This window comes from Rhinopithecus roxellana, chromosome 1 (assembly GCF_007565055.1).
Source record: "Rhinopithecus roxellana isolate Shanxi Qingling chromosome 1, ASM756505v1, whole genome shotgun sequence".
NCBI lineage: Eukaryota > Metazoa > Chordata > Mammalia > Primates > Cercopithecidae > Rhinopithecus > Rhinopithecus roxellana.
In genome coordinates, this window is record NC_044549.1 from 104,696,372 (window position 1) to 104,721,694 (window position 25,323).

A 25,323-nucleotide genomic window follows, 5' to 3' on the forward strand; every position below is an offset into this window, starting at 1 on the left:
TTTGTTTTTTGTTGCCTATCTTTCCTCCCATTGCATTCCTTTTCTCTTTTGGAAAGTATCTAACTCTTTCAAGAAACAGAAATCATTCTCAAAACTGTAGACTAAATAGTAGATATCGCCTTAATTTTTAAAATCTGTGACTCATCTTGGAGAAAAAGTCTGTATTCTTTTCACCCACCTCGTTGTTATTCTAAATAGATTAAAATTTATACTACCAATTATCCTTATAAAAACAATAATTACACTTTCAATTTTAATGTTCATGAGAGCAACATACAGTTGTGGGATTCATGAGGAGAATTCATAAAAATACTGACTTTCACAGTACATATACATATACATACACACACACACACACACATATATATATAATTTTTTTTTTTTTTTTTTTGAGACGGAGTCTCGTTCTGTCATCCAGGCTGGAGTACAGTGGCGCGATCTCGGCTCACTGCAAGCTCCACCTCCCGGGTTCATGCCATTCTCCTGCCTCAGCCTCCCAAGTAGCTGGGACTACAGGCGCCCGCCACCACGCCCGGCTAATTTTTTGTATTTTTAGTACAGACGGGGTCTCATCGTGTTAGCCAAGATGGTCTCAATCTCCTGACCTTGTGATCCGCCTGCCTTGGCCTCACAAAGCGCTGGGATTACAGGCGTGAGCCACCGTGCCCGGCACAGTATATTTTTAAACACTCATTTATATTATTTTTCAGATAAATGAATTATTTCACAGAGATGAATATCAGTTTACAAAAAGTACTGTGCTGTGCATTATCTTTACTAGATTTGTTCCACCAAGGAGTCAAGATGGCGGTGGGTATGCTTCCGAGAAAACATGTGACACACAAAGTAACAATGTGATCAAATGGGGACCTGTCATAGGAAGGCCAAATAACTGACTCCAAGTCCAGTGCTTTGTCCACTGTCTTCTTACATGATTTTCGGTCTTCTTTGTTGTAAAGCTCCTGACTTCCATTAAAAATGCCAAACACATTGAAAGCCTTCGTTGTAAACCGACCTGACTCTATAAGGGTTGACATATTTGAACAACAGGCAGAAAATGGCCTATCTGAAGACTTAAAAAACATAAAACCTAAATTTAAAATACATTTGATATGAAAACTATAACCTAAGTGACTAAAAGTATAATTTTAACTCAATTTGAGGTTCTATAAAAATATTTTTTTAAAATAAAGTGTCAATTAATGCTTTGAAAATAATCCATTTTTTCATGTACTTTTCAACTCATGGAAAATATTTTAAAATAATTTTGGTTCTATAATCAACATAAATCAAACTTTCCTGAGTTGAAATTTCCTTTTTAAAGGGAACTCTTCTCATGCAGCAATCTTAATACAGTATAGTTGGCTGTTTTTTGTTATGAGTTTTTACTGTTTGTTTACAAATATGTCTGCATAGCTCCAAAATTATAATTACACTAAAAAGCATGAGTTCAATCTCTCAATCCTAAACTTTGAAAATACAATTTAGACAATTTATTTACTTTTGTTTTTAAAAAAATTTTATAGAGACAGGGTCTTACTGTGTTGCCCAGGCTTGTCTCCACCTCTGGACTCAAGTGATTCTCCCACTGCAGCCTCCCAAAGTGCTGAGATTACAAACGTGAGTCAGCATGCCTGCCTTTTTTTTTTTTTTTAATTAAAGTGATTTTTAACAATTTGGTAATGGAGATTGGGACAACGTCACTGTACCCACTGAGGTAACTGAGATATGAGAGCTTTCCAACCCAAGGTCAGAAATCACTGAAACAGCTTATGAAACCCTCACTATTTCAGTGTTTTACATTGAGAATGCTGTATTTTTCTCGTGGGCAACAGATAACCTTCATTTTTGATGCAAATGATAATGGTGGCTTCATATGGCCCAGGCAAACTTCAAAACAAAACTGCAGGACCACATTTTTCTAACCTGAAAATAGTCATATAAGGTACAAATAAGTAAAATTGGAATTAAATTATTATAGGAAAAATATGCAGTTATCTCCTATCTAGTCAGAAATCAGATTTATTCTGTAAGATAATAACTTAATTCCCATAAAATAAACTCCTCTCAGAATAATGGCACAATATAGAAAAAATCAAGAAGAAAGAAAATTTCATTTTTAAAAACAATGTACCTCATTTATGTGAAAGGTATGAATATTTGAGAATATAAATAAATGATGATTTAAACAGATGTTAGTAGAAATTTTTGACTCTGTGACATTGAGATGCAGAATCTACTTTGAGTGGACACAGTTGAGGATCATTTTCTAAGTTTTCCAAAGCGGCACTATGCTACCACAAACACTGCCCAAGGACATAACTTCACCTGTTTTTTTGTCTTAAGCTTAGCTGTCTCGCCTCATTCATCTTCAAGCTTTTGTACAGTTTGGACCCCATCCTGCCACATGAATCTGACCTCTGGCATTTGACATCTTGACTAGGAAAAACTTCCACTGACCTATAGTTGTACATTTTCCTAAGACTGTCAATTCCCATCAGTCCTACCTCATAAAATAGGAAGCTAAATAACCACTTCTGCTGGATACAAAACATAACACAAGAAGAACAGCAACAAACAAACAAAAATCCAGCCTATGGAACACTGTTCTAAGTGGTTTATTAACTTATTTGATCCTCAAAGCAATCCTATTATTCTATTATTAAAACTCATTAAATAAAGATTAGAAATCTGAAGCTTAGAAAGGTCAAGTAACCTACCCAAGGTAACACAACGAGTAAATGGCAGAACTAGGGTTTGAGCCCGTGTTATCTGGCTCTAGGGCCAATGCTTTTAACCATAAAGCTAACCCAGTACTGTACCTTTGCAGTTCTACTTGGAAATGATGTGAAAATCAGTAGTTTCTGCAAATTATGTCTAATGTATTATCAATGTTTTACACATACACACACAGAGCAGTTTACACAACTATCTCTCTAAACAAAAACAGTATTTTAAAAATATGTATTCGGTTTGTTCCATGTGTAATTTTTTAAACTGCAAGATGCTTTAAAAAATGCATATATCAAAGTCCTATTTCCACATAGAAAATCAAGAAAGGTGATGATTACCAAACACCACTCACTTTATTTATAACATTTTCCCTCTTGGTGTTGACACTTTTATTTCTGATGAGAAAAGTCTCCTCAGGGAGAGAGCCCACTGATTTTATTTGAGCCATTCCATCTTTTGCTTTTAAAGGGGTGAAATAAAGTAGATTAAACTGGCAAGGACACATCCGGGATAAGGGCAGGGAAAAGAAAAGCTGGTACTCAAGGTATCTAAGTTATTTCATGTGTAAAGGGTTTTACGATGAGTTTAACTTTTGGTAGTTAATACATACTGCTTCAATAGTATCCCAAATGTACTACCTAATTAAAACTCTCATAGTGAATTGCCAAAATAAATTAAAAACAGGCATTAGGAAATTAGGGAAAAAAAGAAAGTACTCCCAGGGTAAGTGAAGTAAAACAATGTTTTCATGCCCAAATGGTATGCTATACCTAGATACAATTCAGGCATACACAGCCTCGAAAGCGAAGAATTAAAAGAGAATTATAGAGAATTAATGCCATGTAATTTATACTCTAGTATGACTCTTTTACAGTAAAAGCAAAAGCATGGGTGTCTGTATGCCTTTGTGTGCCTTTCCATCTGTGTGTACACTTGTGTATACGGAGAGCGGGAAGAGAAGAACAGCAAAAGCAGTCACTCTACAGGCACATCTGAAAATAAAAATAAGCACAAATGGACTCTATATTCTACAAAATAAGGTACATGTGTAAGCACTAATTTCTCTCTACATTTAATATTTTACTCTCACAACAATGTATGTTTTTTAAAGCAAAAATGTTTAAATGTGTAATAATAACTTAGTGCTTGATTTAAGAGACTGTTCTTGAGAAACGAGAAAATTCCACACTGACAGAAGCACTGGTGTAATACATGGACTTTTTCAAATTAAGAAGACACAAATGTTCACGGAAACACTTGGTTTGAGTTTTACTCTCAGTTTAAATTTTCTAAACACCTTTCCTTCAGGTGCCAGCGCACAATATCCAGGGTTTTAATGCAAGGTACTAATGTGTCTGGCTTTTAACATACCACACAAAATCACTGCAATACCTGTTAGGACTACCTAAAATCACCTTTGCGGCAACCACTCAACTCTGCTACATCTCCCATTAGTATGCGTGGCATCCTAATTTATTTATCAGAGAAGGTACTGTTAGGGCTGAGAGGTAGTGTTATAGTCCGAAAAAAGTATGAGTTTGTGCTTTGTGGTTTCTTTTGTTGTCTTAATAGACTAAGCATAGTTACTCCTCTTTGTTCTTACTATGTTTTATGTTTTTTAACTTAGATTCTGACTGAAAGATGTTTTCACCATATTTCTGGGAAAAATATATCAAACAAGTAGTAACATTATAGTTAAAAAACAAACATCAAAGTTATACCAATCACCCCCCAAAAAATGTCATGTTTTACACTTCCACTGTTACTTCCCACATCATCCATGTAAGTTCTTAACATTCATACAAATTATAATTTTATAATATAAACATAAAACCCTATTTTAATAATTTATTTATAAGGGAATATACCAATGACACATTTATAGATACATTTTTCCTCAAGTCTCTGGTACCAAATTGAGTTTCTAGTACCAGAAACATTATTTTTCACTGTATGAAAAAGTTAATATAAATGGATTCCAATGGCTTTCAATTCTTTAAATACGTCACCTGCTTACAACATTTTTTTTTTTTTTTTTTTTTTTTTTTTTGAGGCGGAGTCTCGCTCTGCCGCCCAGGCTGGAGTGCAGTGGCCAGATCTCAGCTCACTGCAAGCTCCGCCTCCCGGGTTCACGCCATTCTCCTGCCTCAGCCTCCCGTGCTTACAACATTTTTTAAGCAATTAGGAATACTTTATTCCTACATTTATTGAATAGGCTACACTGACAGTTTCAGTTTACCGAGTTCCTAAACCCGTCATTACAAAAGTTATGCACCCTCAGCTCCATGGCACGCCCCCCCCAACCCCAGGACATCCTATGCTTTCTGTACTGCAGCCTCGTTTTCTAATCCCTTTGATGGCATGGAATCCTTAAACAAGATCTTCTGTACCATTTCTGGATCTTATGCTCTTAATTGTCAAACATGCATTGGGTGCCCACTATTTCCCAGACACTGCTCTAGAGTTGCAAATAAATATTATGATATATATCCTCATCCTCAAGAAGTTCAGAATCTAGTAAAGGAGGCCAGACACTTGAGCTCCAAGAATTCAAGAAGTCCCTGCTGTGACTAGCATTCAAGGTTAAACCCTGGCATTCAACTCAGTCCAGCTAACTCTCTCTCTTTTCAGGACTGGAGTCCCAACTGTTGGTTTGGGTTCTACTTCAAAAGAGAAAGAACACAAGATTGATAATCCCATCATCTGCTTAACAGGGATTATTTTCACCATCTGGTGTTCCAATGCTAGTCACTGACATCAAGCCAAGACTGAGAAAATTTGCCCACATCTCTGAACGTACAACCACTCCATATTTGGGTGAGTCCTGATCTCTGATGCCTTCTTCCCCTTCCTCCACTGACCTTTCACAGAGGTTAAATGGATTTGAAAGGGAAAGCATACAGACTGTTCAAAAATGGAAGATCATCTACTAAGATTCTATCCATCTCTAAGACTTTATTTACATTTATGATTTCATTAACTATGCATCCCAATTTTGTGAATATATTTTTAAAGAAACATTAATATCTCTATCAATTGCTAAAAGCTAACAGTTATTGGAGCTCTTTAATTGTATTAATATTTGTTATCCATGATAATATAATACAACTGATACTGTTTCTAGTTTAATATGTGTAGTTAACGAATCTTAGAGGGGTTAACTTGCCTACTGTCACACACTGGAAGCCTCAATTTGAAAGTTTGCCCTAAACCACTAAACTATGCTACTTATCCCTTCAGCATACATGATATCCTTATTTACTCATCATAAAAGGTATGGTTAGAGTTGAGAGGTAGTGTTACAAACCAGAAAGAGCTTGAGTTTTGCTTTATAGGTCCTATTTGTGGAAAGTGTGTGTGTGTGTGTGTGTGTGTGTGTGTGTGTGTGTTTTAGTTTTGTTTAGTTTTCCAGTAAGACAGAGTTGGGCCTGAATTCTGACTCAATCTTTTTCTAGTTGTGTGACCCTGGGAACATTACATAATAACATCAACAATTTATTGGCTATTTTCTATATGCTAGCCATTGTGCTAAGTGCTTGGCATACTCTGTCTCATAAAATTAAATCTTCATAAAAACCCTGAGAAGGAGATAATATTATTCATATTTTAGACAGGGTGAGACTATCGCTGAGAGAGGATAGGGCAATTAGCCAGCAAGTGAATGGCAACCCAAAATTGAGTTGGGAGGAGGTGCAGACAGAATCCCCTTGCTGGTACCAGCTATGAAAAGGGTTAGGACTGATTTGGGAACTGGCACTCACTGCCAGATTTACAACTAACAAGGACATCTAAGGATGGATGGACTCTGGAGCCACACTTCCTGAGTTTGAATCCTGAGTCCAGCTGTGAGGCCTTGGGTTGGTTATCCAGTTTCTCTTGGTATCAGTTTCCTCATTTGTAAAGGTGAAATAATGCTAACTATCTCAAGGTGTTTTTGTGAAGAACAAATAAAATAATCATTGTAATGGCACTGAAGGTAATAGGTAATCCATACATTACTAAAATTAACTAAAGAGATCATTTTAATTTTGAATAATTCTGATTCAGTGATCTTTTCTTTCCACCTAAAAATAATAAACAGGAATATTTTGTGTTTGAAGTGAAAAACTCCCTTAAAGTATCAAAAACATCACTATCTGAGCTCATCCCTATATCTGTCATCTCTTTAAGGTGCTCGGTACATACCGTATTTTTATATTTATTTTCTACATGGATATGCCTAATGAAGCTGAGAAATTTATTACAACAAAAGAAATAATTATATCATAAAAGGCTTATATTTGACATACTCAATCTCAATTACAATATTCTCCTCATTGCCTACTGGTATGGACAGCTCCCATGCTCTCCAAGAACAGAACAGAATAGAAAGGAGAGACGAAAAATGGGAATTGAGCAGTACTAGTCTTATGAACAGAGTGATGGCAGAAATTACCACAGAAAATATGATTGGGACTGAGACCTTATTTTGAGAATTAACACTCACTTCTAAGACTTTCAGTGATTAAGTATTCATACTCTTTGTGAAATAAGTGTTCTAAATTCCCACTCAAAAAGTACTTAAACTATTTTTTTAAAATTGAACTTCCAAGAAAGAGAATTCTTAATTTACATTCTTACATTCATTTCATTTCTTGTCCCAAGGGAATTTAAGAGTTCTAGAAATAGAAAAGAAAAAATGCACTCTATAGACAAACTTGCAAACAATGCTAACTACTAGCTTGAGACTGTGCCACACATTTTAAAGAAAAATTATAAACTCACTATAAATGTTAATAAAAGCATGAAAATTTTACTCTTCTGTTTTTACATATGAAAGAATTACCCATTTTAATGCACTTCAAAACATTTCATTTAGTTATACTTTGAATTGTAGAGGGAATAAACTTGAATGTTTTCATGTGTGAATAAAATGCTTTGTTAAACATCTTTTCATTTTAAAAAACAAGCATCCTACAGTTTGCGTCCCCTCATCAATTCACCCAGACCTTCAGGAAAGTGGTATAGGTGCAGGCCTGCTGCAGTCTCCGGTCTGGACAGAATTAGAAGAGAACAATTCAGAAGGGCCCCCGCCCACAGGTGCCTTTTTACTGGCTTGGCTTCTGAGTAGGGCATAAGGTTTCAGATTCCCCAGTGTTGACATTTATTATTTTATACCTTGAGATTTTACCTACAGATACAGAAAGAGGAGATACAGCTGAGCACTAGCTGCTTTAGGTGTGATCGGTGGCTATACAAAAGTAGGTTCTGTCCAGTCCCCTTCTGCTGGATTCTTCTTCTGTGAGTTAGCAGGCCTAGATGCTTCTCAGCTGTCACAAAATCCAAAGGAACATTTGAGTTTTCCCATTTACATCTGGGATCTTGCTAGGCATTATGTGAATAAGATTCTATCACTCTGAAACATTTATGCTTGTGGGTTTAGTTGCAGGTGACTGCTGATGGTTTTCAAACGCTGAAGTATGTATGGTGAACAGATCCTGTCAGTTGTAACTACGTCTCAGCTTGGACTCATAAAGAATTAAAAAGCTCCTGACCACCACTATTTTTAATATATTCTGAGAAATAAGTCTAAAATTTCACATAGTCTGATATTTTACTTACATTAAAAAAAAAAAAAACGGAACTGAACTTGGCAGGGAAAAACTCAGTCATCATCATTACAATCTTATAGAGGTGGCAAGTATACACCACAAGAGATTCCCATTGTTCAGTTTTTGCATGTTGATATTATCTCCTCTTTTTATTTTTGAGACAAGGTCTCACTCTATTGCCCAGGCTGGAGTGTAGTGGTGCCTGCAGCCTGGACCTCCTAGGCTCAAGCAATACTTCTGCCTCAGTCTTCTGAGCAACTAGAACTACAGGTGCCTGCCACCATGCCCAGTTTTTTGTTGTTGTTGTTGTTTGTTTCTTTATTTTTGAAGAGATAGTGTCTTGCTATATTGCCCAAGCTGGTCTTAAACTCCTGACCTCAAGCAATCCTCCCATCTAGACATCCCAAACTGCTGAGGCTACAGGGATGAGCAACCATGTTCAGCTGTATCTACTCTTTCTGTATCTGTAGGTAAAATCTCAAGGTATAAAATAATAAATGTCAACACTGGGGAATCTGAAACCTCATGCCCTACTCAGAAGAAAAACACAAAAGAAAAAGCTCTTTGTGATTTAGGGTATCTGTTCTTTTGCTCATCTTACAGCACAGAGCTACTCTGAAACTAGGTTAAATGAAATATCAATAAAAATAAAGTTTACTACAAATAAAAAGCATCTTCAATAAACACTATCAAAGATTGATATTTTTCATTTTGTTCAGCTATTAGTAAACATTTTCCTTCATTTTTAAAAATTAAGTTGCATTTTTGGTCATTGAAATTAAAGAGTTTCAATGTGATAGTAAGCTAATAGCCTTAATTTCAACAAGGGGAAATAATTTAAGAAATTAAGTTAATATTGAAAAGAAAACAAAGGGGTGAAAAAAAGAAGACCTGAACTGACAGTAAGGCCAACAATGATCTCATATTAGAAGAGGTGTCTTAATATCACTTCACAGATTACTGCCTGAAAATAGAGGCGGGGGGGTGGAAAGGAAGGGGGCACTAAATAACAGCTGCCACAAAACTCATAACACTGAAGAGGTGTTTTGTGTTGTTCACTTAAGATGCTGCTGATCTCTCTCCCCTACCCATCATACACATACACCCCACCACCTTTCCACAAGTATCCTTCATCCAGGTTATTTATATCCATATGTAGATAATTTTTTTTCCCAAAAAGTTTTCTTAATTTTAACTTTTTTTCCCTTTAAAATCTAAAAATAAAGCCTTACCAGAAATCACTGTATTTAGAATACTAAGCAGTAACTTTTGACAAAGGACAATAATGCATCCCTAGCACTACCAACTAAAATCTGAACTGCTCTTCTAATTCCTTTTGAATTAATTATGGATTTAGGAATTTCAGCTTACAGAACTTGAAGATACATTCATTTAATGTTTTTGGTTTTAAATATTAACACAGAGGTAAATAAAATATCGGTATTTGAAACAATAATTTCTATTTTATCTTTAACCATTTTAATTCTCAACAAGATTTCTCTTACTAGATATACAATGAGGATTGTGAAAGAGAAAAAGTGCTTCACAGCGTCCGAATAAAAAAAAGTGGAATATTTAAAAATCTGTTCCATGCCGGATTTAATATAAATAAAACTAATGTGAATCTCACACAAAATTCCTATAAGAGTTTTCAATGAGTAGTTCCCTAATCTAAGACTCATATTTTGGTTCTATCAAACAGAGTTCCCTAAGGACATTCTTTAACTACTAGCTTATATTAAATTCATAGCTACAGGGTTTTGTTTTGTTTTTAGCTTCTAGAACGGCTTCCTAGAGAAATCAGAATCTTACCTTTAAATATCTTCTGGAGAGGTTTCTTGGTGCTTTGAAAACTCCTGAGGTCTATGTCAAACGGCCATTCTCTTCCTCCCAGGGTCTTAGGGGCTTGGAGAAATCCCAACACCTGCTGCTACCACTGAGTGTCCAGGCTAGGAAAGTTTCAGGGTTTTGACAGCAGGATCACTGAGCCACAGCCAAAGCTTGGGAAGCCTTAACAACTGAAAGCAAGTGGAGAGGGCAACATGGTACCCAGCACGGTGCTCAACTGTAGCAGCAGGGGGAGGAATGTTCCCCGCTCTCACAAGGGTTTAGAGGCAGCCATCACAGAACCCAAGGTTCTGTCAATGGGCAGGGCTGACGAAGTGGAGACATGACCACGCAGCACAAGACCCTGGGAGAAGAGGAACAACTGGCACAGAGCTCAGGTAGTGCTTGAAAAGAATCACCAAGATTCCCGCCAGAACACAAGAAGCAATGGAGAAATGCAACAAAATACATGGAGATAGGCCATTCTAGCATCCCATACATAAGCCAAAACACAGATGAGGTGGGTATGGAGATTTAGTTCTAAAAAGAAAAGTAAGGAATACATATTATAGATAGCATGCCTGTGGCATTTATGGTTAAAAATCTAATAAGTGACATAAAATTCTTATATCTTGTCATCACAATATTTAATTTACAAATACAAAAAAAAAAAAAAATCAGGGTGCTGATCCACAAGGCAGCAGAAATTAAAAGGCAACATTATTGGGAATTAGAGGAGAAAATGGAAAGACAGAGAGAAGGTTAAACAACTGATTATTTAAATTGATAAATAATTAAACTTGTTTTTAGTAAGTACAACACACATTTTATCAAACTCATCACTTTCTATTATCAGATGAGGCAGACTGAAGAAATTCAATGAGATAAGAGAATACAAAGAAGCAAGTAGATAAGCAGTACAGAGATGAGAAGAGCAAAAGATGGAAAAAGAAAAAGGATAAAGAGGAAGGACAGAAAATATAACTAATTTAGTTGGTGTTTCTTTTCTTTTTTTCTTTTTTTTTTTTTTTTTGGATGGAATCTCACTCTGTTGCCCAGGCTGGAGTGCAGTGGCGCAATCTCGGTGCACTGCAACCTCCACCTCCCGTGTTTGAGCAATTCTCCTGGCTCAGCCTCCCAAGTGGCTGGGACTACAGGCATGCACCACCACACCTATCTAATTTTTGTATTTTTAGTACAGACAGGCTTTCACCATGCTGGCCAGGCTGGTCTCGAACTCCTGACCTCAAGTGACCCACCTGCCTTGGCCTCCCAAAGTGCTGGCATTACAGGCGTGAGCCACCATGCTTGGCCGACTAATTTAGTTTTGATGCATTGTCAGACAGACTACTCACTGTCTAAGATTCTCCTGAATCTCTGCTTCATAATGTTATGCTTTTCAAGGAGATGCTAATAGCTTGTTAACCACCATTCACAGCTCTTCAACTACTCGCAAGCCTTGAAGAACTCTTTAGGAGCCCAAAAAACAGCTACAAAAGAGTGCTACTAAGACAATTTTGCTTTGATAAGCTGGATAAAATCAAGTCAGAGGTTCAGTATAAACTCTGACAAGACTTTAATAATTCCTAATATGTATGAAATGAAAATGAAAATGGTCAAGATCATTTAGGAACTCTCATTTTTTCTAGACTCGAAGCAAATTAACCATGGACTTTATACTTGTAATTAGTTAATAAGAAAAGCCATTGCCTAAAAGCAGTTATGTGTGTGTTATTCTTGACTTCAGGTATCTAATTTCTTCTATTCCAAGGTATTTAGTTCTAAGGTAACTAAAATAGTAATAGTGGTCTATTTAACTTTGAGACAAATGGTTCAAACTATCCTGTGTTGGGAAAAATTGATTTCTCCCCTCATCTGCAAAATATATATTCTAAGTGACACAGGAAATAAAAGCTACTCTTGCTTGTGCAAGGTTTACTTATGTCTGATAAGTCACTAAGAGTTAGACATTGTTATAAAATGAAGTAACTGCCACCTTATGACATGTTAAGTACTGCCTAAGCAGTTGTTAGTATTTTAAATTTGAGGGAGCTGGGATTTTATAAGAGAATGAGGAATCTAAATTTTCCTTTAAAAATACTTTTTCATCTTATAGACAGTGCCTAAGTTTAGATTTTGGCTTAAACTAAACTTAATTTTTAAAAAATATAATCATGTCAATGTGATAGGTGTGAATACAGAAAGATAGTGTAAGCCTCTATGGCAGAATCCTAATGGAGGCTGACTGTTTTTTAAAGGTAATAATTGGACTTTAAATAAAAAATTAAAAATCAATTGCCGTTTGTATGCTGCACCAATGTTCTTAATCCCATTCATGAAAACCAGTTTTTAACAATCTAAACAACAAAAATGAAACAAATCCCCCAAAAAGTGGAAGAGAAGACAAAAAAACATTGTCCATCAGAAATTGTAGCAGGATTATTCATTTATGAAGCTCTTTAGATTACATTTTTAATAAAAACTATGTTGTTATTAAAGCATCTTACATAAGATCAGATCATCTAAACAAATATTTTCATAACTGTTGTTAAGCATCACAAGGGGAGAAATTTTTGACGAATGTGCTCACAATTTTATTTCCAGCAGCCAGTTTGCCTAGCAACATAAGCAACAAAGTAGGTGCTTGATAAATACTTACTGGCTGGTGGTGGTGCCACATGTGGAAAGGCTCTCTTCATGAAAAAAGAAGAGTTGGGGAGAGGGGATTGGTCAAATAAATCTGTTAAAAGTTGAAGTTAAATAAGTCTGTTCCCCCATTACTTGTCAGAACCTTTACTATGCCACTGTAAGTTCCCAAACATAGCTTTTACAGTTTTTAATGGGATACCTATTAACCACAGAATAATAATGCTAAGAAAATTTGACCTATATCTCTGATTAACTTAAAATTCTTATTTCTCCCAATTTCTTCATGAAAGACAAAAGTAAACTATTGACACGTTTGTGTCTGATATAAATCATAAAAGGAAAGATAATTTAAAATTCTATAATCTACTATTGTGAAAAGAAAAGGTTCTCATTTAGAACTGAAAGGAGGAATAACTGCTTTCATATACTACAAAGTTATTTTTAAAATATCACTTTGGGGCAAGTAAAAATCAAGAGTAGAGATCAGTGACTAAGAAGTTACATGGGAAACTACTGCTCCATCTACTGAAGTACTGAACAAACTTCAGAATTAGTATTTCAAGTAGTGAAGCACAGAATAAATGAGAACTTTATGGAACATATACAGGATCACAGATCAGATCGCTAATGTGAAAACCACAGTTCCGCACTAAAACAGTTTCTAATGTACAGAATACCAGAGGCCATTTCCCATGGATGTCATCTCAGGCCTTGAGCAAGCAGGCCTACCCAAATGGTATCTTAGCAAACTGCCTCCCCAATTGCCTTATTCACTCACCAGCATCCATTAGCCAACTCCATGCTTTATCTTCCATAGATAAGATACAGCTTCTTCTTGCCATGGTGCCATGAAAAGGATCCAGAAGGTTCCCCTTAAACAACATTTCCTGAGTGACTGCTGCAGCACCAAGAGTAATGGATATGCCAGGTCAGCCACTTTTCCTTCCCAGCAATATTAGCAGCAGCAGCAGCAGCAGAAGCTGGAGCAGACCATTTAGACCCACCTCCTCGCAGGATGCTAGCCAAAGCATTCTTATTTACTCTACACCTACAGAGAGTTTGCCTGTATGTTTGCACCTTTTTCAGAGTGTCAAAACAGGTGTTTTCCTGTGATCATACTGACAATCTGCTCCCCAAACAAGGTGATGAATACACTGTTACTATGAAATTCCAAGTTTCTAATTCTATGGAAAAACATGCTCTTAAAAGTTTACTTCATTATAAGGAAGCCTTGATGAACTCTTTTTAAATTTTCATTCATCCTCCTCACTCCCAATAAGCAAATAATTGCCCTGAAATTTCCTGTTAATGAAAGAAAGAATGTTATCATATAAAATAAATGTCATATGCAATTTTGGTCATTTATTTCATAATATTCTATCTGCCATCTTGGCACAGAAACAATTTTAGTGAAAATCCTAATGTTTTCATAATCTACAATACTCCGAACTGATGGGAAAATACAGGTCTCAGACACTTATTTTACAGAAGCAGCAATGACTTCCTTCCTTCATGTTTCATTTCCATTTTGATGTTTTTGATTATTTGCTTTTCTTTCTAGTGGTGTTCGACTTAACCAGTGGCTACACTGTGGCTGGACAGGTAAGCAAGTTCCAACATTAACAATGCATTTACCTGACTGATTTATCCACAGTTAAAATCCTGTAGATATAAAAAGCCATCTACAGGTTTCTTTCTGTTATCTCAAAATAGGGTAAGTAAAAAAACAGGTTATTCTTTTCTTAATCATTTACCTATTAGAGAAAAATTATAAACACCAAAGCATGTGTTCTCTACACAGCAGAGAATAACACTCCTCATTAGCAAAACTAAAAACCCTATATAGGCAGATTCTAAGTATAATGTTTCTAATATGTAAGTACTGCATCACAGTGTTCACTTCATCATGACAGAATTAATAAAACAATAGCTAACACATACTGTAAACCCATTAAGTGCCAAGCACTGTTCTCTGGGCTTTATATGTGTTATCCCATTTAATTTTCACAACTCCTCCAAGGATTAGATATTAGTACTGCTCCCATTTTGGAAACAAGGAAACTGAGGCTTAGTTAGGTTACCTAACTTCTTCAAGGTCACAGTAATTTGAATCAAGAGTATACAGTTCTAGAGCTGGAGCTCTAAATTATTTCATTAAAACTCCACCACTGATTTTGATTTTCGTTTATTTGTATACTGCACATTTGTTAACAAGACAGAGATTTAAAAATGTTTACATAAAATTAAGATTTAATAACAGCAAATAACATCAATGGTAAGGTAACATTGTGTGCCCTGAAATTCCACAAATTCTTTACACGTATTAACTTATTTAAGAGTCACAACAACCTAACAAGGTAGATACACTCCCATGTAATAGGGTATATATGATAAATCTGAGGCATATAATGTTACGTTGCCAAAAGTTATATAACTAAGGGGTAGTCAACATGAAATGTGGACCCAGAGAATGCAGCTCCTAAAATTGTGGTTTCATGCCCACCCTCTACTGCTGCTTGAAAACTGATGAAGTGTTACAACTCTTCAAAAAAGAGAGTAGGAAATGTTGTGGCTGGCCAGAACTCTGGTGGCAGAAGCATCTGATATCCCTGTCTTTTTTCAAAAACCTAATTGTGTACAAATATGTACACATACTTATCTTTTATGTGTCCATTTCTCTTAATGATATTTACTAGCTTAAGAAATTAACAAACATTTTATATGATTCTCAGATTTTCAAGTCAAGGAAAATTCAGTTTTCATATTATTTTTCGAGTGTATCTTATCTTTGGAGGCATTAACAGGGCAGTAACATTATTACCATCACAGTATCTGTCATTCTGTTTTGGGGGATTACCACTGCTGCCAATAATACTTATATTTCATTCCCATCCTTGGCAAATTAATTTAGCTACATGCAGGGTCCAGACAATGAGTTCAGAGAGAGCTTCAGAAAGCCAACGATCATCTGTAAGGTGTGGGCTGAAACTAACACTGGAGGAAGGTACTGCCGTGATTATTCAGCAGCTGAAATGACTTCCTTTAATTAGCTCTTGAGGACCCAAAGTAGGCCACCTGGGTAATTTCATACAGCTCAAATCAAGCACTTAGGTCCCCAAACATTAATACTGAGAAGCCAGAAGAATACTGAAACCATGGTATTTCTTTAGTTTGGCAGCAAGTCTAACTCTCTGGGCTAATTTTGGCTATCTTCAGCTTCTTTTAAAATCTAACCTAATATAAACTAGCGTGCGCACACACACACACAACCATGAAAACTTTAGAGAGAAAATACTCTTATGGTGAAGGCACCTCCCCTCTGTCAGAATTTAGCCATAAGCTCTAAGAAATATAGCCATTTGGTGGCATTTACTAAAAAGAACTTATTTAGGTACCCATGTGGCATAGCTTGAGGTGATGTGTCATTTACAGTTTATTTACCTTCAATTATTTTTATAATCACAAGTTATCATAGAAGGAAGATGACAACTCTGTACCTAATTTCTAGATAACTACCTTTTGTGCAGAATTTCTTGGGTAGTCATGTTATATACTGCACCCACATAAGCTTGATTTACTCTTTTGCTAACAACAGCTTTAAATTTGTTTCAGTCTCCAACTTTAACACTGAATTTAAGCAAAAATTATTCAAAAATTCTAGAAAGCACATTTTGTCATCTTATGAGTGAGGAAAATAAAGTAACTCCACAGGCTTTTACATAAGATAGATCATAACAAATGATTTTTCTGACCTTGGTATTATCACGTGATAGACTAGGAGGAATCATAACTCTTTTATCCAGTCATATAAATAAATATAGATAGATAGATATAGACATACAGATTCTGACTGCTTAGCTTAACCACTATAGCTATAGTTTTTATTTCTTGCTGATGTCAATGGCAATGCAATCAACTGCATATAAGTTTCTGATCATTTTAACAAACTTCATTTTTAAAGAGATATCAAGGCCGGGAGTGGTGGCTCATGCCTGTAATCCCAGCACTTTGGGAGGCCGAGGCAGGTGGATCACTTGAGGTCAAGAGTTCGACACCAGCTTGGCCAACATAATGAAACCTGTCTCTACTAAAAATACAAAAATTAGCTGGGTGTGGTAGTGGGGAGCCTGTAATCCTAGCTACTTGGGAGACTGAGACTGGAGAATCACTTGAACTCAGGAGGCAGAGGTTGCTGAGATCATGCCACTGCACTCTAGTCTGGGCAATAGAGCAAAAACTCTGTCTCAATCAATCAATCAATCAATCAATAACATTTGAAGTAATATAAGTAAATGAGTAAGGTAACAGCTACTTATTCATCAACTCTTACTGGGTCTATTTCCTTTTATTTAATTCCTTGAACATGGCTTTACCTAGAAATAAATGAATTAATAAGCATAAACTCTAGGCCATACTTAGGTCAAAATAAGTGAAGTTACAGTGAGCTCCTCAGGTTCTTCTAGAAAGTAAACAACCCATCAATCTTTAATACTAAGTCATCTGAATATGAACTAGTATCCTAAAAGTGAAAAGCTCTAATGGTACATTACAAATTCCTGAGTCATTTTGTCCTCACAACTTTACGCTTTAAATAAAACTGGCTAAAGAAAATCTACAAGTGACTCAGTATGACTTAGTGTTTCCAAACCAGGAAAAGGAAGGACTTTCAGTGTTTGAGATAAGGTTTTTTTCTCTAGTTTGGAAAATAAACATTTCCTATTCAGTTATGCCCAGGGGTAGGGTGTGTGGGTGTGGGGGTGTGTGTGTGTGTATGTGTGTGTGTGTAGGGGAAGGAATGTCTGTGTGAGTATGAGAAAAGCAGGAACGAGGGAGTGAGGGATTAAGACAGGGAAGGAGAGAGGGAGACGGGAGGGAAAGAGAGAGAAAAGGAGAAAAAGAGATTATTTTTTATTAGTATTTGGTGTTCATGTAAAATGGTTATTTTCTGCAAGAATCAGAAGTTGCCTCAGCAAATTATGTGTAAGTGAGCCATGGAAGCATTGCATTTGTAATAAAATCAGTGGGAATGGCTTACCTGACTGTATACAGTAGATACTCCTTATCTATGGGGAATACATACCAAGACTCCCAGAGGATGCCTGAAACCATGGACAGTAACAACCAACCCCTAAATATACTATTTTTTTCTATACATACCTACAATAAAGTTTAATTTATAAATTATGCCCAGTAAGTGATTAACAATAACTATAATAAAACAGAACAATTATACTGTAATAAAAGTTACGTGAATATGGTCTCTATTGCTTTCTCTGTCTCAAAATATCTTATCGTGTTGTACCACAGGTAACTGAAACTGCAGAAAGTGAAACTGCAGATAAGGGGGGATTACTGTACTGCATTCTGTACTGCATTTCCATGAATCCAGTGACACAGAGTGATGTATTCCATGTCATTATATCAAATAATAATCTTAGGTGTCTAAATTAGACTAAATTTTTTATTTCAATAGGCATAAGCCATTTTCTGCATCTAAATGAAAGCAGCATTTTTTTCCCGGATATAAAATGGGCAGATTTTCGTCCTAGGGTCATGCTATGATAACCCCAGAGGTGGCAAGCATAGTGGCTCAAGCCAGTAATCCCAGGACTTTGGGAGGCTGAGGCAGGAGGATCACTTAAAGCCAGGAGTTCGAGATAACCCCAGAATTATCTACTTTATTTAAAGTACATTTTAGCTGGGCAGTGGTGTGCATGTGTAGTCCCAGATACTTGGGAAAGTAAGGCAGAAGGATCACTTGAACCCAGAAGCTTGAGACTAGCCAGGACAACCCAGAATCAGTCTCCTAAATAAATAAAATACCTAAGAACACGTGGTTGAAAACGTGTTCAGCAAAATCTGTTCCACTAATGTCCCTAATAATTACATCAGTAGAGACCAGGGATTAATGAGAATACCAATAAACACACACATACACACACATGAACACACAATGTTTACTTTCTTGTTTTCTGTTATAAGGATTGCTAAATATTTTTGTATGATATAGACAGTTACAATTTATGTTTTTTAGAGAATTCATAGAAATAATCCTTAAAATATTTAGAGATCAGTACTCCTTTGTCAGATAAATAAATGCAAAAGTGAAAATTATTTCAAACCAAATAGCACATATATCCCATGATATCTACAATGCTTTTATTTTATCCATCACTTGAAAGTAAAATAACTTTGGCTGGTTTTGAAAGAAATATATATATGTTTCTTGAGACAGGGTCTTGTTTCATTGTCCAGGCTGGAGTGCAATGGTTGATCATGGCTCACTGCATCCTCGACTTCCCAAGCACATGCAATCCTCCCACCTCAGCCTCCTGAGTAGCTGTGACTACAGGTGCTCACCACCATGCGTGGCTAATTTTTTTTCTTTTCTTATCTTTTTGGTAGAGACAGAGTCTCACTATGTTCCTTGAGGTGGTCGCAAACTCCTGGGGTCAAGTAATCTCTTGCCTTGGCCTCAGAAATATATTTTCTTCATTTGCATTTTACATTGCTGTCTGACTGAAATCAATTCAGCTCCACAAAGGAGTAAATATAATTCTTTTTATTTTAACAGGCATTTTATAATCCCTAACAAAACATTTTCTCCATTTTTTTCTTATTAATATAAACTTTAAATTTTGATATTAAATGCTACCAGTATTATTCCTTTTTCAAAGCCCAGTTTAGCTCCCAAATGAGCTCATATCTGTCTTTTAGCCCTAGCACTTCCAGTTCCACATTCCTGTTTAAAGTACTTCATTCCCCTGCCCCCTACCTACTTTTTTCCTTCCAGAAGTGACTAATCTTCCTGTTATTCTACTCTGTCAGTTTTTCCCCTAGTATTCTTTTTATGTTGCATAATGTTTACTTTTCACTAGGTCCTTCTATAATTTTACTACTGTCTCCCTTGGTACTAGCCTTCCGTTTTCAACAGATTAAAATAGCCAATATTTATGTATTAGCAAACTTTTCTGTCAAGTTTTGTGCTGTTCAGATTAAGCTATTTCCTCAAGTCAAAAATACAACTACTCTTTTGATAGAGTAAATATTGTTTTAAAAAAAAACCCATGTGTTGATCTTCAAAGTTACATTCAGTATAAGTTTTAGAATTAACAGATATCACAATTAAAGGGCTAAGATTTCAAACTTCCTGATAAGGTACTCCAGCAAAGCAAGCAAAATGTCACTCCTTTTAAAGATCTCCTTCTTCCTAGTACTTCTCCGTAACGTCATAAAGCATGTTAGCAAAGTCTTATTAAATATAATGTAAACTTTTTACATCCTTCTAGTTTTTAGTTATAAAATACATTTTAATTACATGTTTGCCTCTACCCTAATCTCAAATAACTATAACAGCTATATCACATTATCTGAACATAAGTAAAAGCTGAATTTCTGCTATAGAGAAAACATCTCAGAAGATTTTTAGAATTATAATAATTACTTAATTACCTATATTCTAAAATTCACAGCATAGTATCACATACCTAATAAAATAACAACATAACATAACCCCAGATTAATAGTGTATCTTTTGGTGGATTCAATATTATATCATATTTTTTGTGTCAGTCACAGGATCCTTTGGAGAAAATAGTGTTACTAGTCTTATTTACATTTTCTATCAATATAAAACATTCACAACCCTTTAGAAACTGTACATTTACTAAAATCCAAAATTACCCTTAATAAATCTTGGCAAAACACACTATAGGAGATAAAGACATTCCTAAAATTTCATTCTCATTTACTGAAAATAGAAGTCGAATTAAATTCAAATATTTGCTCACATTAAAATAGCACAGAATCTTATAATTTACTTTTAATCTTGGAGGAATTATCGTTATTCTCTCGTCAATTCTTCTTCAAAAAAAGAAATTAATAAAAACCTTCCTTGTTTGTTACATACAGTGTCCTAAACAGAAACATCTGATTTTTCTTTGGGTCAGCAAGAACGACTTAACTTCCAAATTCCTTTATTGCCACTATTTTAGACACTGAGGCCAAGAACTCTAAAGAAAGCTAAAATAAATAAATAAATAAATAAATAAATAAATAAATAAATAAATAAATAAGTAAGTAAAAAATGCTAGTTAAAATATATAGTACATGATACCAAATATTATAGTTCACAAAACCACATTCAACTTTTTAAATCACATCATGAGTGGAAAAGAAACCCAAACTATATATTCTAGGAAAACAGCAGCCTGTCACGGTGGCTTAAGCCTGTAATCCCAGCACTCTGGGAGGCGAAGGCAGACAGATTACTTGAGGCCAGGAGTTTGAGACCAGCCTGGCCAACATGGTGAAACCCCATCTCTACTAAAAACACAAAAATTAGCTGGGCATGGTGGCCCATGCCTATTATCTCACCTACTTAGGAGGCTGAGGCAGGAGAATCGCTTGAACCTGGGAGGCGGAGGTTGCAGTGAGCCAAGATCATGCCACTGCCCTCAGCCTGAGTGACAGTGAGACTCTGTCTCAAATTAAAAAAAAAAGAAAGAAAGAAAAGAAAAAAGCAGGGCTCATATCTACATCCTCAGGGACTAGCATGGAGCTTGATAAAAAAAGATAGATGCCCAATAAGTATATTCTGAGTAAACAAATTCAATCACACAGAGGCACATTAATGATAAACAAAAAGGAAGGAAAGAAAACTTTTTTGATAATATTACCATAGGAACAATGTTATCGAAACATATTAATCAAAAAAAAAATTAGGAGAAGCAATTCAAATAATTTATCAGTTGGGCGCAGTGGCTCACGCCTGTAATCCCAACACTTTGGGAGGCCAAGGCAGGCAGATCATTTGAGGTCAGGAGTTCGAGACCAGGCTGGTCAATATGGTGAAACCCCATCTCTACTAAAAATACACACACAAAACTTAGCTGGGCGTGATGGTGCATGCCTGTAATCCCAGCTACTCGGGAGGCTGAGCTAGGAGAATCACTTGAACCCAGGAGGCAGACTTTGCAGTGAGCCGAGATTGCACCATTGCACTCCAGCCTGGGAGACGAGAGTGAAACTCTGTTTCAATAAATAAATAAACAAATAACTTCTCCAAGGGAAAAGGATTTTTTAGAAAAATTTATTGGCATCCTTGATTATATGTGTAACCTTATTTAGATCTTAGGAGAGAATATCTGATTCTGAAAATTGATAAATAAAAATACTGCATTTTCTCCCTTTTTCTAATATAAATTATATTTTGAAGTTGACCATTAGTTACTATGAAAAGTTCTTTATGAAAAAAATTCTTGATAGTAAACACAGCAGAAATTATATAATTAAAAGTCACCATTTTGCAAACTCTAAAAAACATCATGACTACAAAATGATCAACAATGAGGTGAAATCACTGGATCCAAGTCTGATGGAGAACTTTGTAAGGATTGGCCCAGGCCAATCTGATTCACTGATAGATTGCAGCATCATTAAAAGTAGGGATTACTAAAATTATGTCCTCTTGATATGATTAAATAGAAAGTATACAGAACCTTCTAGGAAATGTTCCTCCCAAATAATAATAAATAACATTAAAGTTAAACTTGACTCTAATTTTTAGTTTACAGAAAATAAGGATGATGGAAGAACAAGCTAAATGACACCACAGAGAAGAAATCATGTAATTCAGAATTTCAGAAATTCTCCAGGACAATGACTTGATTTTTTTTTTTTTAAAGGCATGAGGGGAAAAAGGGAAGAGCAATTGTTATAGATTAAAAGAATCTTAAAAGACATATCACCCAAATGAAATGTAGATGCTAACTGGAAAAACACACCTATTAAAAAAAGACATTGCTGTGACAATCAGGAAAAGCTGAACATAAAGTGGCTATCAAATGATACAATAAAATTATTGTCAATTTTCATAGATTTGGAAATGGAGTTGTATTTAAAATATATTCTTAACTGTTAGAGATACTACTGAAGAAGTATAGGTGACAAGATAAGATGTCTGAGATATGTTTTAACATACGACAGGGATAAAAGGAGTGTGAAAGGTAACAAGAAGGGCAAAATGTTGGCTGATGCACACACGGATACATGCATACAAAATGCTGACTGACAGATATATGGAGGAGGTTGTTATATTGTATCTCTAATATTATGTACATTTAAAAATTGCCGTAAGAATTTTTTAAACTTAACAAACAAAAAAGACAGAAATCACAGGGGAAAAAAAAAGAATGAGTTCATGTCCGGAAGAGTAACCAAGGATTTATATATATATATATATATATATTTCTGACCTGAAGTCACAAAACCTGGACTTTGCAATACAAACTGGGCTTTGCTACTTACAATTTGGCCTAGATAACCTAAATCAATATATTTGTACATATGTACATAAATGTCTATGTGTAGCATAACTGACTTACCTACTACAAAAAAAGTATGTAAAAATAAACTATAAACTAAAAAAATTAAAATATAGATATCTTCAATATACTTTGTTTGTTTACCTTCATGTCTCATATGTATGCATTATCTCTTTGACCAAATAGTAAGGTCTCTATGAAGTCCAGTTCCATTCCTTTAAACAACAAACATTCAATGTACACTTCTAGTTGGTCTACTATGTGTCAAGCATTTCTTACTAAGAGGTTAAGAACACAAAGGTGATAAGTCGTAGGCTGTGGAATCAAATGCAGAGATGGAGTAAGATGCATAATTATGATTCATACTCCAAACTACATAGAGGCAAAACAGTTACATGGCCAGGTCTAGAGTGAGGAGAAGCTTTCTAGAGGAGGGAAAATATGAGCCAAATATAAACATGAAAAAGGTCTGGAAAATTCATGTAGGAAGAAAAAAAGAGTCCCAGGCAGAAAGACCAAAAAACAAAAACAAATGAAAAAAAAAAGGGGGGGGATGGCATTACATGGGAACATCAAAAGAAGTCATTTGCCACAGGTCAATGTGGCTAATACTCGACGTGAGAGGTATTGAGTCTCAGTAGATGACCCACTGTACATAGCAAAATGCTAGGTATTTAGTAAGGGATCAATAAATATCTATTAATTAAAGTACAGAGAGATAAGAGGTAGCATTATTTGAGTGTTCATTCCAGGTCCCTATGTATGCCCTGAAATAAATTTGTTTCTTATTCAACCTCACATCAATCGCAAGGTACGTGCTATTATTATCATCCCCGTCTTAACAGACAAGGACACTTGAGCACAGAAAGGCTAAGTAAGTTTCCCAGTTACTCAGCTGGCAACTGGTATAGTGAGTGATGTTCTTAGTGTTTCAAACAACAAAATATCTGGAAATAAAACTCTACATGGCTATTCCTCATAATAAAAGTATTTTTAAAAAAAGGAAAAAAACCACTGTAAACAGTGAGTGTGCTGCTAAAGGTTTAATAAGTGGCCGTCTAGGAGAGGGGAGAACCATGGTTGGCCTCTGTCAATTTCCAAAGTGTAAACACACTCACCATAGCCTATTTTAAGCTATCAACAAAGACATCATTGAACATGGAATTGGGAAGAGGTCTCAACATAAGCCAGTTCCAGCACTCCACTACCTGTAACTTTCAACAAGCTATATAGGCAGAGTGACTTTAACAGACTAATTACATGACCAGGAAGATAACAAGTAAATCAAAGAAAAGGTGCAAAACTGCTATCTCTCTTGTTTGCAAGACTCTGTATAAAAGTCATAGTCAATTTATATTTGAAATTAATAAACTCCTAAGGAATATAATGTAATGTGTGAAAGGCAATGAAAATGAGTAAGTAATTCAGAGAGATTCCTCAAGGTAACATACATTTTCTATGAATGACAGTTGACATTTAAAAAGTATTCTTTATATGTGATTAATGAACTGTGATTAGTAAGTGATTTCCTGCTAAACGATTCCTCCCTCAAGGGGCAACACAAGAGGATTTATTTCTAACTAGAGAAGTTGAAAATGAAAGCACAGATGAAGGAAATGAAGTTATCTGGGTCAGCAATAGATACTCCAACCAAAAACAGGGGTATAATTTTTGCATACCCTGTGCTTTCAACCTACACGTCATATAAAAGGTGTTGAATGAATAGTGATCACAGAAAGGAGGGAACAAAACCAATCACAGAACTAGATTTTTTTCACTAACTATAGTCAATAGCTGCATAACAACACCTCAGTCAACAAAGGACCCATATATATGATGGTGGTCCCATAAGATTATAATGGAGCTGAAAAATTCCTACCACCTAGTGATATTTGTAGCCATCATAACCTCAGAGCACAACACAACATCTTTTCTACGTTTGAGTATGTTTTGATACACAAATACATAACATTATGTTATAACTGCCTACAGTATTCAATATGATAACAGGCTGTTTAGGTTTGCAGCCTAGGGGCAATAGGCTGTACTAGATAGCCTAGACGTGTAGTAGGCTATACCATTTAGGTTTGTGTAAGTATACTCTATGATGTACACACAACAATGAAATACCCTAATGACACACAGAATGTATCCCCATTGTTAAGGCATGACGTGTGTGTGTGTGCGCATGTGTGTGT

General features: G+C 35.5%; 1 protein-coding gene across 21 annotated transcripts in view; it reads right to left on the reverse strand.

Annotated features, from left to right (window-relative positions):
* The window catches only part of MBNL1 (muscleblind like splicing regulator 1), a 266,635-nt gene that overhangs the window by 118,298 nt on the left and 123,014 nt on the right, over positions 1-25,323 (reverse strand). For 3 of the 21 annotated variants that reach the window (XM_030928607.1, XM_030928605.1, XM_030928611.1), the window contains one exon: positions 13,579-13,698. The exons of 16 other annotated variants lie outside the window; for them this stretch is intronic. In XM_030928607.1, coding sequence (XP_030784467.1) covers positions 13,579-13,584 — 6 coding nt within the window. In that variant the 5' untranslated portion in view covers positions 13,585-13,698. Of the gene's footprint in view, positions 1-10,136; positions 10,692-12,810; positions 12,845-13,578; positions 13,699-25,323 lie in introns of all 21 variants that reach the window. 2 more of the 21 variants (XM_030928637.1, XM_030928632.1) reach the window with 2 other exon arrangements.